Source organism: Dermacentor variabilis, chromosome 6 (genome assembly GCF_050947875.1).
Source record: "Dermacentor variabilis isolate Ectoservices chromosome 6, ASM5094787v1, whole genome shotgun sequence".
NCBI classification, from domain to species: domain Eukaryota; kingdom Metazoa; phylum Arthropoda; class Arachnida; order Ixodida; family Ixodidae; genus Dermacentor; species Dermacentor variabilis.
The window spans coordinates 108,074,057-108,087,102 of record NC_134573.1 but is presented as its reverse complement, the minus strand read 5'-3'; the positions used below and the strand labels follow the sequence as shown (position 1 = coordinate 108,087,102).

General features: G+C 45.3%; 1 protein-coding gene across 1 annotated transcript in view; it reads right to left on the bottom strand.

Moving 5' to 3' along the window:
- LOC142585002 (glutamate receptor ionotropic, kainate 2-like) overlaps positions 1–2,416 on the bottom strand; it is a 78,589-nt gene extending 76,173 nt beyond the window's left edge. Inside the window, exon 1 of the mRNA XM_075695422.1 lies at positions 1,809–2,416. Coding sequence (XP_075551537.1) covers positions 1,809–1,911 — 103 coding nt within the window. The 5' untranslated portion in view covers positions 1,912–2,416. The remainder of the gene's footprint in view (positions 1–1,808) is intronic.
- Positions 2,417–13,046: the final 10,630 nt, after the last annotated feature.

Sequence of the window (13,046 nt, the reverse complement as noted above, 5' to 3'; positions counted from 1 at the left end):
GTGAAGAACGCTTAAAAGCAGTGATAGGCACGGAACTTGTAGACCTACGCTGGGGTAGCGGCCTAGACAGAATCTTATATGCCTTGTATCCGGTACGTACAGCGGCGATGACATGGGGCATCACTTTTGATGCCTGTCGGCAAAATAAACCTTCTTAGTGGATGGAGTTTGAAATGTAAAAAAAAAATGGGAACCAACTCGAGAAACCCCTTTCTATCTCTCTGAAATATATCACTCCAAGCTGAAGGTGTGAACGTTCACATTTTAATTGCATTAAACCATTAAGGGTCCCATAAAGGAGCACAACGTCCATATCATATTCTTGACTACAATTCCTAACTTAAGCTGCCACTGCAGAAGCTTCAATAAAGGTTACAGCTTCTGTAATAAAGAAGCTGTAACAAAGGTTACAGCCGGTCCGCCGTATCTGCACACGAAGTGTGCGAATACGGACATTTACGGAGTTACAAAGAGCGTTCCTCTTTCGTGAGCTTTATTAGTGAGGCTCAAAGAGCAATCTGAGAGAAATCCCTTCAAAAACCGAATTACTTCATTGTCTTTTTCCTGTATTTTTACACAACTTCACGTATGCTCAATATATGACATCTATGGCTAGGTCAGTATTGTTACCCATTGCCTGTTGTTTGGATATGTGTCTCGAGCATCGGTACATATAAGAGGGAATAAATTAACATTAATTGAAAACAATTATTAATATTCCAATTTAATTATAAATAATTGAATAGGGTGAAAGCACTGAGAGGTAAGCGAACAAAAGCGGCAGTTCGGTGCATGTTGGTAGTCCATAAAAACGTTTCAAAGCACCAGTGTCTGTTTGTATATGTGCCTTTCTTCGTCTCAGGTCCAGCTCGCGCCTTTTGACGTTCTTAGGTAAGCGAAGGCCCCAAAGTGGCATAGTTGAATCCTGACAAGCGCTTTCACCGCGGACGCCTTAGTAAATAAATAGCAGATGCTAAACTGTAAACATTCCTCGTGGTCTTGCAGTAGCGTTACCGACAGTCTTGCAAAAATAGGTGCACGCGACTCGAGCACATTAAAATTCACAAAAGGTAATGCTCATACCGAGATAACAAGCGGCCGACCCCTTTCGCTGATGATGAATGGTTGCTTATACGTCACATGTTATTTCCACCTGCCATTTGTATATTTATTGTTTTTTTTTGTTTTTTTTTTGTTCATTTTGACTTGAAGCGGTCTGTGATACTGTTCCGATAACCAAGTCGAACCGAGCATGAACTGAAAAGTCGGAACGCAAAAGCTAGAAGGTATGCAGTCCGCGCCACAGGATATGAACAGATAAACGTGCCTAGCTGTTGGCATACCATGTGCACTGTATATAAGATGTTTGTCTTTTTTCCTTTCTTTTTACAGTAAACAGGGAGTTTGTAAAGCTTCCTGTTGCAGATAGCTGAATTATACTCCCTCAGTTGCTTTGCCTGATGGGGCGGAGATTATTTGCAGGAAAGATGTTAAACACCACATCGAATAATTAACAAAAGCTCGCATAAAGTTTTTTTTTTCTAAGCAGAACAAGTGGTGTACCTGCACATTCCAATGCTCTTGTGCTGTTAGGCCCTATCGCAATATGTGGATAAAGAAACATCATGAAATATCAACCTTCGCAGTGTCAATTTCTCTTTTTTTTTCTTTTTTTCCCTTTTTTGTGGCAGCGGCAGGATTCTTAATTCGTATGCACCGTGTAACGGGACAAGCACGCGAGACGAATCGCGCGAAGTTCGGATGCCGGTCGAGCAAAGGTGTACGAGCAAAGGTGGGCGAAGTCTTACCTATACGTACGACATCCGGGAGGCCATGGACGAGAGCTGCGACCCACAAAAGCACAAACACTACGATCGCTAGCACAACACCTTGCCCACGAAAGCACGCCATATTACGCGCTCGTCAGTTCACCACCACTTCATCTGTACAAGGAGAGAGGGCAGAACGGTGGCGAGCATTCAGGTTTCCCACTACCGTCACCGCACGTTGTGTCTCGATTCGCTAGGCTGCATCACAGATGACGATGGTCTTGCGAAATCGGGCCCCCCAAGCTCGAATTTGTGTATCTCGCAAGACGCGATGCTTTCGCCAGTTACTTCTTCTCCCACGTCACGGAAGATCAATTTGCGAAGAACCGCTGGTGCCTTACGTATGCTCCCGAGCCGGACGCCCGTTTCCCGGGCGCGACACTGGTTTACAGGGGTCGGAGTTTTAGCTCCCTTTGCTATCGCTAGGCCTAACTGGCATGGCTCTCGGCCTTCTCAACGAGGAAGCATCGTGAAGCAAGACAGCGGCTGTCTGTTGCTATTTCGTCCACAGACGCCGCTCGAACGGAGCGTTACGTTTTCGGACCTGGCGCTACAGAAACGCCGGATGTCTCTTTCTCGAAGGCGCGTGAGAGAGTAAAGGAAAGGGGGCAACGCATGGGCCGCCGGAAGCGCGAGGTGAAGGGGGCTTTTAAATGACAACTAAGGGGGTAGCAGGGAGAGGGCGACAAACGGGAATAAAAAAGCACCGAGCAACTTGCCGCCTCGGCGTCGTGAGTGCATGAGTGCGAGAGCGTCCGAGGGCTCGCACCCGTGGCGCGTCTATTTTGGGCGCGAGTCTCGACCCGCGCGTGCCGGAGTGGCCCAGCTGTTCTAGCGGGGTCCCGAGCAAGGCGCTTTGTGTCTGGCTTTAATTAGGGCTGTGCCTTCAACGCCGTAGAAGTTCGCTCATAGAATCCAGAACATCGCAGTAGAGAATTGGATCTACGGAAAAGTCATCGCGGGCGTTAAGTAGAATGCTGTATTGCGGTCTCCTCCTTTACCCTTGTAGCTATAGCTCACCGTTAACGGTGTCATCACTGCAAGCTACATGGTGGCCAACAGTCGCAAGTTCCTAGCACAGCGTTCCGCTTAGGCAAAACGTGAGCCGTGTTTTTCACTGCTTTGCACAATGAACACAGGACAGTCACCAGAAATGCTGTCTTTTTATTTTTGCGGAATACAGAACGTGCTTGAGCGCGTAGAAGGGCTTTCATTTCGAGAGGTAATTGTTGCAATAAGGGCAGATCAGCCCCGAAATTTTAACCGTTGCAACAACATTGAAGCAACGCAGTGAGGCCACTCCCTGTGCTCCCCGAGCCTTTGTCTTCTTTATTTCCAACAATAAACCCCTGTGTAACCTGCACACATATGTCAGCATTTAGCTTACACCGCTGCGTGGCCGCATTATCTCTCACGTCACGTAAGCGGGGGTGCTGCCGGTAGATGGCGCACCCGTACGCCCATGCGCCCAATAATTGGAATGGCTGCCAGTGCTGCCCGTGCTGCTGCCATTGATAGTAGAACATCAATCGTTTATTGTGCTACTGTCCACGATCTCATTTACAAAACGCAATAACTGAACAACGAATCGCGACGAGGGCTCCATAGCACTCAACACCGTTCCCACTGATTCGTCGACCCACAAGACAGTGTCGGCACCTTTAGTGCTGCTAAGGGCGATTGATCTGTGCTAATTCCTTTAAATACGTGGCGCCGTCCGTGCGCATACACGCAGTCTTCCCTTTCTGCCCCTTCCCCCACCTTTGCATTCTGTTCCTTGTCTGGCTGCTTACAATACTGGTCAACTTAAAGCTTCAGTGCAGCAGTATTCTTTCCCTTGTTTTCTTTGTATGCACTGTACTATATTTGCTTAACCTACCACTCGTGGCAAATTCTGTATGTTTATGAGTTTATGTATTGCGTTTCAGCCTTAATACACCCTTGACTCAATCGTTTCTGTCTCTCTTTCTCTCTCTAGATTCTGATGCAGAAGGTAGGGTCAGGTGGCAGGGGTATTATATATATATATATATATATATATATATATATATATATATATATATATATATATATATATATATATATGTGTGTGTGTGTGTGTCTGTGTGTGTGTGTGTGTGTGTGTGTGTGTGAGAAAGACTAGACGGTACATGTATAACGTTTCTAAGGATGGATAAAACCAAGCATTCTACTTTATTGCTCTCTAACTCGCGCTAATATGCGGTAGCAAGTCGACGTTCGGATATCGTGTTTTCTAAGGACGTTGACACGTAACGTTGCCGTTATCACCTATACAAGGGGAGGGGGGTTTTGGGGGAGGGGGAGGACAAGCCAGATTGATCACATAATGGTCATAGTAAGAACGCGCTAGATAATACTATCCGTGCGTCACTTAGCTGTCAGCTTGCAGGGGTCGTCAAAAGAACAGTAGGTAAAAGTGTGATTTTAAAACCGCCCATTAGAGTTCTTTTTTTACCTTCGTTTCATTATATATCGCCCCAGTGTACTCATCTTTAAGCTGCACATTTAAAGAAGAAGCTAGATGTGACTCACACTTCAAGTTAATTACGAGGTTTCACGTGCCGAAACCGCGATCTCATTATGACGCACGCCGAACTGGAAATTATGAAGCAAGCCGGAAATTTGGGCCACCTGGGGTTCTTTAACGTGCACCTAAATCTATGTACACGGGTGTTTTAGCATTTGGCCCCTTCGAAATGCGGCCCCCGTGGCTGGCATTCGATCCTGCGACGTCGTGCTTTGCAGCCCAACACCATAGCCACGAAGCAACCATGACGGGTAGACTCACACTTTTGGTGTTGTAGATTCAGAGGCATGTGATGGGCTGATCGTTGCTCCGCAGGTGCTTCTGGAGCCATGAAATGGGCGGTAATGGTGTGTTCACAAGCAAACAATACAGAATAAGGCTTTCCTAAGAAATTTCCGGTACTTCGGCTCACAATGTTTGTGCAGATGCATTGAACTCTCGCAAAACAAAAGAAATTAAAATAACAAAGAACATTTACAATTTAGACGCAATAAGAAGCAGTTGCTTTAGTTTACTTTTTTATATAAAAACCTTCTATTTATTAAGCCAGTTGAAGCTTAACTGCTGTAAGCTTAACGTAGAAAGACGAGTCACAATAACTAGTAATTTTTCCGATAGGGTCTACATACCAAGAACTTTGTTTGCTTAATCGAAAATGCGGGTAAGACCACAATTTCTAAAAGCCTCATGACGCTGGTGAGTTGTTCATGCGACACAGGCAATCGGGTTTCGCTAAAGCAGCTCCCAGCTTCTTAGGAATCACAGTTTTCATCATGTTTTGATGAAGTCGGAATAGGAAGTTTCACGTGGCACTACCTCAAACCAAGAATGATAAAGTTACGAAATCTTTGAAGCTATAGGCCGAAGTCCGTCCAGTAAACGTGAAGCTAGGCGTTTTTTTTTTTTTTCGAGAATCTACGGAATAGACAAAAACGCGCTTTCGATTCTTCCAATAGTCACTTTGCGAGAAAACAAGATCGGTGTTTTGTACCACGAAAACAATTTAGGAAAGTGGGAAGGTTAATTGCAAATGCGCCTAATAGTGCTAATTCTGAAATCAACTCCAGTGTCACAGAAGGTAAAAAAAAATAACTCCTCCGAGTTTTTGTATAAAATTACAAGCAAGGCAACTTTCGCTTGCAAAAATTCATATAGCAAGATTGCTGTAATGTCCAAGGAAACGCGTCACCTGCGGCAGTACATAGGATATGTAGAATTGAACGCTCGAACGTCCCATGACAAAGTCATGGTTTCCTGATAGCTGTCTTGGGACTATGCGCCTTTCAGTGACTTCTGTATAGCGGATTCGCATCCGGCCGAGGCGACGCCTCGGCCTTATGACATCAGACAACCGTAAGCAGGACCTGTCCTAGCATCGCAAGAAGCAGGGTCAATATATAGCTGCATATGCCTGCCTATAACCGTCTCACTGCATTACACTTGCAGCTTTTCTCTGCTGCATCTGAACAGAGCTCTTTGAAAGCTGATCTTGGCTTGATCCTTGTGCGTGTTACATTATGCAGGGTGATCCAACTAACTTTAGCCAGAGTTTAAAAATATGCAAATGCCACGTAGCTGGACAGAACATAGGTAATGTTGTTTGCCATGGGTTGTAGGTACTGAAACTATATTTTTCATTGCGCCTAATTACATTATTAGTCTTCAATATTAATTCAGTTTCTCAAATAATAAATTTAGATTAATGTTTCAATAATAATATTGCAGAGTAACATGAAAAACTCCCGATACGGCTTTCTATTGCTCAATACGTTACATAAAGGTGCTTTTCCGAGCGTGAAAGGTGCCCACGTGTCCACGCAAAGTGTCTCAAGTGCCCAGTCGCGCAGCAATATTGCGTGTATTTGCGAGATTCTGTCCCGCTCTGAAAAACATTTATGTAGCATGTATTGACCAACAAAAAGCTGTACAGGGAGTTTTTCATGTCGCTCTACAATTTTCTCATTGGCACTTTTCATCTAAATATAATATTTGAGAAGTTGATTAATTATTTAGATTTACTACATAATTAAGCGAAATTAAAAAAAAAATAATTTGAGCATCTCGAAGCAACGGCAAACAACACCACCTTGGTTCTGTCCAGCTACGTGGCATCAGGTGTGCAAAACATTCTTAAGTCTGTCGCTGTACTTCGAAGTCATTGCTGTAGTTCGAATTCATTAGCATCATGACTTCCCGGCCACAGCGGCCGCACTTCGATGGGGGCGAAATGCCAAAACACCTGGACACTTAGATTTAGGCGCACGTTAAAGAACCGCAGGTGGTCCAAATTTCCGGAGTCCCCCACTACCGCGTGCCTCATAATCAGGAGCTGGTTTTGGCACGTAAAACAACATAATATAAATTAAATTAATAATCATTACTAAGCCAAGGAGAAGTTACGAGAAAATTACTAGTTAAGGCAAATGAATTTTGGCATAAGAAATTTCACTTCAGCTGAGAATATAGTTTCTTTTAAAGTAAGGCATTTGCTTGTGATAATCTTTAGATTTTGCAAGCGACTGTAAGGAGTTTTGCTTTATGATCGGCAAAGACGTATACAACTTTCGGAATCGGTCAGTTAAGTGATGTGGGCTAGAGGGTAGGGCAATATTACTTTGGGCCCGTACTGCCATAAACCTTTCTTTTTTTGTTTATTTCGGCGAGCTTGCTTCCTGGTCATCCTGCGGTCGAGCTTTCGCAGCGCATGATCGGCGTGGTAACGAAACAATGGTCCCGGCGAAGTTCACTCGCGGACGGCACCAATGAAACACGTTTTGCGAATGTGGGCCCTGAAACTGTCGGTTCCATTTTGAATTTCTATGCTACCCCACTTTATTTGCTGTTTATTTTTTGTGTAGGCGATCTGACGATTTCAGTCTTCTATCCGCACATCGGCGTCGTCAGGCCACCGCAGACCGTCGAAATACCTGTCATACAGCAAAACTATGTCTGATGCATGGTTTTGCGTAATCTATTATAACTTCTTGACTATCATTATAGCAGTATTCAAGTTTAATTTGCTTGACAGCTGAGAAAGAAGAAAAGAATTACAAACAATCTCCTCTGGGAGTTGTCTAAATGAAGCGTAAGCACATGCTACTAATCGCCTACTGCTTTGTCATCGTATGCTGCTGTGTTTGGTATAATTGCGATAAACACCGCTAAAGAATCGTCAAACGAAGAAGCCAGGTTGTGACACTGAAGTATTATCTGAGACTATATAGCATGAGACGACCAAGAAGGGGCAAAATAGTACCAACGTTCACTCATGTTACATGATGGTGCGTTTGTATGATGCCGCTGCTTAGTGGAAGATGAGCACTAGTCGATGCGCGCTGTAGTATACGTGACGTAATTGAACAGTGTCACGTTTGGTAGACCTCGTACGTAGACGTGGTCAATGACGCTGCCTCCTCTCGATGCTAACCATTATCAACCGTGATAAACCGTACTCCGGCGGCGGCTGCGTTTGGTGCTGCCGCGTGGGCCCTATCTTGAAAGCGATATCCGATGTGGTCAGTGTTCACCGAGTGCTGATAGCTTCGTGTGCGCTGTGGTCTCACCGCTTAGTTCGCGTTGAAGCGAGAGACAGTACAAAGGGGCTGTCTCTCGCTTCACGAAGGTGCTGTTAAAAGCGATCACGTTACCTAACGGACGAACGGAGGGACGGACGGACGGGCTGCCTCGTTGGGTAGGCAAAGAAATGCTTACGTTTTTAAAGAAGCATCTGCGCGCGGCTGTAGCACTACATAAATTTAGCTAAAAGAATGCGGGTTACACGATGAGCGATTACGTGATCCACATGCTCGGCCCAGAACTGGTGCCGTAAGCCCTGAACAGTGTTATGCCTAACAGATTCCTTTGGGCAGCAGTTTCAGCGATGACCAAGTGTAGCAGGCTGAGTTGGAATAACCATAGATCTTTGAAATATACAGTATATCATGCACTTCAAGGGGGAAGATGCAAAATAAGTAAAGCATAGGAAATGAAATTGTCTCTATTTTTCTTTTGTTTATCGAGAATGTCGTTGGCGCGAAGTTGGTGCTGGGTGAAGGAATTTTTCTCCAAAAGTATTCATATGGAATCAGCAATGAATCGTCGTATTAGGCACTGCAAAACACATGTGAGGACTCCGGAGCAATCTATTTCCATTTCGATCTACATTTAGAGCGCCGAGACGAGCACGACCAAACGTTCTACATGTGCAATGCGGCTGACAAAAAAGGAATTATTATTATTATTATTATTATTATTATTATTATTATTATTATTATTATTATTATTATTATTATTATTATTATTATTATTATTATTATTATTATGAGATATTAAAACACACATGCAGGAAGTTGGGGAAGAAGCCGGCTGGCAACCGAGAGGAGCACTAATCCTGCCTCCTCTTTAGGAAAAGGGCATAGAAAAGGAAGTTGAAGATAAGAAGAGTGCAAGTAAAAAAATATAGGAACAGCAGGATTACAAGCCACAAAATACGAAAGTAAAATAAGGTATACAGTGAGCAAGTGGGAACAGGACATACTTTCAGGAACAGAAAGAAATAACACCCAGGTCGCACTAAATAAAGAAGGATGTAAAAATACATATGTAGTGTTAGCAAAACAGTATTTCGCCCCTTGTAAAGTCTCTTACAAACTGGAAGACAAGCGACTTTCACGTAGAAAACTAAGCAGGGTGCGATGAGCTTGGTCGCGTCGAGAAGCACAGCCACTCGTATGCAGGCAGTAATCGAGGGTCGTACACTGCAGGACAAGTAGGCTATCGTTCCTTAGTAGCGACGTGCGCTGCGAAAGGAAAGCAGGGCGATGTAATATAAGGTGCTCAAGTGTCTCGCAGGAACCGCAAGAACCGCACGACGAACTTTCTACCCATCCTAAGCCGGTATAAACGTTCATACACCAGGACACAGTCAACCCTTAACTTGAGCAATAGAGATCTATAGCACAAAGAGGTAAGCCTCGATCGCGGCGAACAAAGGATCTATTGTAACGTGCTGGTGTGGGCGCAGTTTCAGTAGGCCTCTTTCAATCAACTGACGCGCGTCGTCAACCCTATTTAATATTTCCGAGCAGCCACATTAGTTGTGAGCACAAGAGGAAGTGAGTCGATCGGCCTCTTCTTTTCGGCGATACCTACGTGTGAAGGTATCCACTGGCGAACGAGGGATAGTGCACAATATGTAATTCGGCTGGCAGTCTCAATGATGCTGCGCACAACTGGGCGATCAGCATCAGTTCTCTTTAGTCTGCTGAGGGCAGCGCTGGAGTACGTAAGCACCCCATCCTTCAAGTATACTTTAACTGCGCGCTTGCACGTACTTCAGAGCAGCATCAACGACTGCCAGCTCCGCATTTGTTGATGAAGCTCCATGGCCTGTGCAGCTTTCTTCTGTCCTTCAACAGAGAAAGAGAAGTCAACGTGGAAGTTAAATGCGCCATGTGCCTAGTTTTATGACAAACTGAAAAGTACTATCATAAGAAGCCAACGAACACTGACACCAACGACAACATAGAGGATATTACTCGTGCTTAATAAATGAAATGCAGAATAGATTCATGGATATGAAAGCGGATGAAAAAGCAACTTGCCGCCGGTGGTGAACGATGCCATAAGCTTCGCATTTCGCGAACGTTGTTGATTTCTTATGATAAGACTAATAGAAATCGGGCCCCTCGGTTAACCCCCTTTCTTGTCGTTTAAGCTGGAAAGTACGTCACTACTCGACTGCACGATATGCTGGTTATAACATTCGCGCTGCTCACATTCCCAGTCACCGCGCTATTACGACTGAAAGCTTTGTCTTAGTGTCCACAATGCTGTTTAAGGCAACCAGGCCAAGGGTTCTCGTTTGCCTCCTTAAACAAAATAAGATAAACTTGCGAATGAACGTAACAATAGTAAATTTTCCCGTGCCGCTGGCTAACGTGCGCCCGAGCGGAAAAAGCGCAGCATCTCGTGCTTCCGCTGAAGCACAAAAAATGGGCCTCGCAGGCATTTCACTCGAGGCATTTGCATTAGGAAAGCTCGGCTGGCAAGAAGCAATTCATACAGAAAGAACTCTTCAAGAACCAACCCCGCCGCCTCCTTTCACCAGCCGTTACACGCGGATGCAGTATGCTGTGATCGCCTTGCCCTCTATTCTCGTACGCCTTCTTTTTACGAACCAAACAAGCACCCCAACATGGGACTCCGAATGCTGCGAATATTGGCACGCCAACGCAGCAGAGATTTCCTGAAACACAAGAGTGCACCAGTGCTCTTTAGGAGCGCCCCGCGGCTCGGGACTGATGCTCGCCCTTTCGCGAGGCTCTTGGATATTTCGAGCGAGGGCAGGATGCAGAAGCAAGTGCAGTGAAGACATGTGCTGGCAGCAGGGAGGGCTATATTCTCATCTAAGGATATTTGTCGTCCAGTTTTCTTTTCGGTGACTTTACCCTCAAGCAAGCGTTGCACCAACACTGTATACGCCCGGTGTGACGAAGATGAGTTGATGTACAGCTCGGCACACTGGCTTTCTTCAGCCGTAACTGTGTAGCGTGCTTCCGTCGTCTCAAGAAAATAGCTATGATGACTAAATGTGAAAAAGGTCGGCTGCAGCCGTTGGGCTGGCGATGGGAAGAGGTGGAACAAGAGAAGGAGAGGGCTGGTATGGTGCGATGGGGATTGCGAAGAAAAAGAAAGATGTTCGACGCAATACTGCCCCAATCGCAACTTTCTTGCTCCCGCGCTGCGTTCTCTGTTCTTTCTTTATTTCATTTTCGCGTGGAGTCCTTTTTACTTGGAGATCCTGGAGCGTCATCTCGATATCGTCAGGAAAGGAAAACAAAGTAGCACGATTTGCTGACAACCCTCCCATTGTTTTCGAATCTGATGCGTTGCTAGAAGCATGCATGGTCGGAAAGACGACTAGGCAGAGAATGCTTGCTCACATGTACGAATGGGTTGCACCGCACGAATTTTGTTTTGTGTGCGTGTATATGTTGCTGGTGTTGGCTCAGTTTGTTTGGACCACCAGCGGGGGTGAAAAACACTTTTCTTTCTGCGAACGAAAAAGAACATATAAGGAAGCGTATAAAAGCCATCTCCTAGCTTAGGCGACGCGTTTTGCGAGAAGGTCAGTTCTCCGAGAAAAGCTGTTAGTGCCGCATTGTGTACGAAAAGAGGAAAAAATTTCTCATCCAGGAGTGACCATAGGAGGGTGTCAATGATGCGTTTTGGCAGACCAATGATTATGCGCTTACATGTAGCTGAGTATCAGTGGCGTAGCCAGGTGGTGGCACACTGCGCACGTCACCCTCCTCCCCCCCCCCCCTGCCCCTTAACGAAGTATCCATGTTACTATGCAGCCTGGTTTGCTCACCCACCCCTCTCCCTCGACGTCATCGGTCAACTGCGTGCTCCCCGACTGGCTATGCAACTGCTGAGTAGAAGTAAAAAAAACAGCTAAATGATTACAAAAGGCGACTTTATATAATGCCAAACAGAGCAATAACACCTTCGAGCAGTGTTTATGCTGCAGTATGATGCTGAATAGCAGGCCGAGTAGCTGGTTATGATATTGGGTGTTAACACCAAGCTGCGACGATGTACCAAAGTCAGGACGTGAAGAACTCAGACATAATACGAAAGGGCTACGGAAAACCATCTCTTGATGGAAATACAAAAAATAGTAACAGACCGCAAAATAAACAAGTAAGACATAATCACGTGGTGTTTTTTACCGAAGTAGCAAACACCGTACGGAGCATATCACATAAAAGCTTGTTTTCGTTCTTAAAACAGACATCCGCATCGTCCCTCATACCTGATTTTCTTGCCCTTCAAAGTTTAGCAGAGATAATGTAACGATTTTGTTGCAATACTATTCCTCTTTGTGCTTCATAAGTAGTCGGACCGGCGCTCACAACATGTTATTGCACGGATCGGCCTCTTGTAAGTGGTGAATGACTAGGAAGGAATCTTATCGGACCAAGAGAACCCTTACAACACACCAAGCGTTATTAAATAATAACCGCCCATTGCATGTACTGCTAAGTGGTGTTACTATCAATAGCTCACGACCGTCTACCTTCCTTCGCGACACGCGAAGCTCAAGTGCCAAGTATTGCCGCATAAATTGTTTTTTCTGCACAAAAGACCACGATGTACCAGGCATATCAGGTTCCCTTCAAAACCTCGCAAAACCTCTGTGCCAGCGCAGACTCTACGGTGGCACAAAGAGACACGCTAACTTGTGTTTGTTCCAGTCAGTTTGCTGCGCTTGTATACAGGCAAAAAACAGCGTCTAGTTGCCCAAACTGCAACCATTCGGAAGCGCCCTCGACGTAAGTTCAGAAAAATCAGCATTCTTGTGAACTAAATTCATTTGCCCTTACTTGAGTAAAGAAGCACAAAAAAAGAAGGCGCGCCACCCACCTCAGTTTCACATATCTCCTTGGGAATGTTTCCGCGTAACGGTTGGTCTTTTCAGGGCGGCGGACACGCAAACAAATGGTTCTCCCGTTCTCTCCTTTCTATCTGAGGGCAAACGAGTGAAGGTAGCAGAGACTTGGAAATAAAGGGGGAGTTGGGAAGCAGGCAAGAGCTTATTGACGACGAAAGGCAAAGAGAAAGCGTTAGAAAGCGGCTTGCCAGCCGCCGAGAGGAAGGGACAA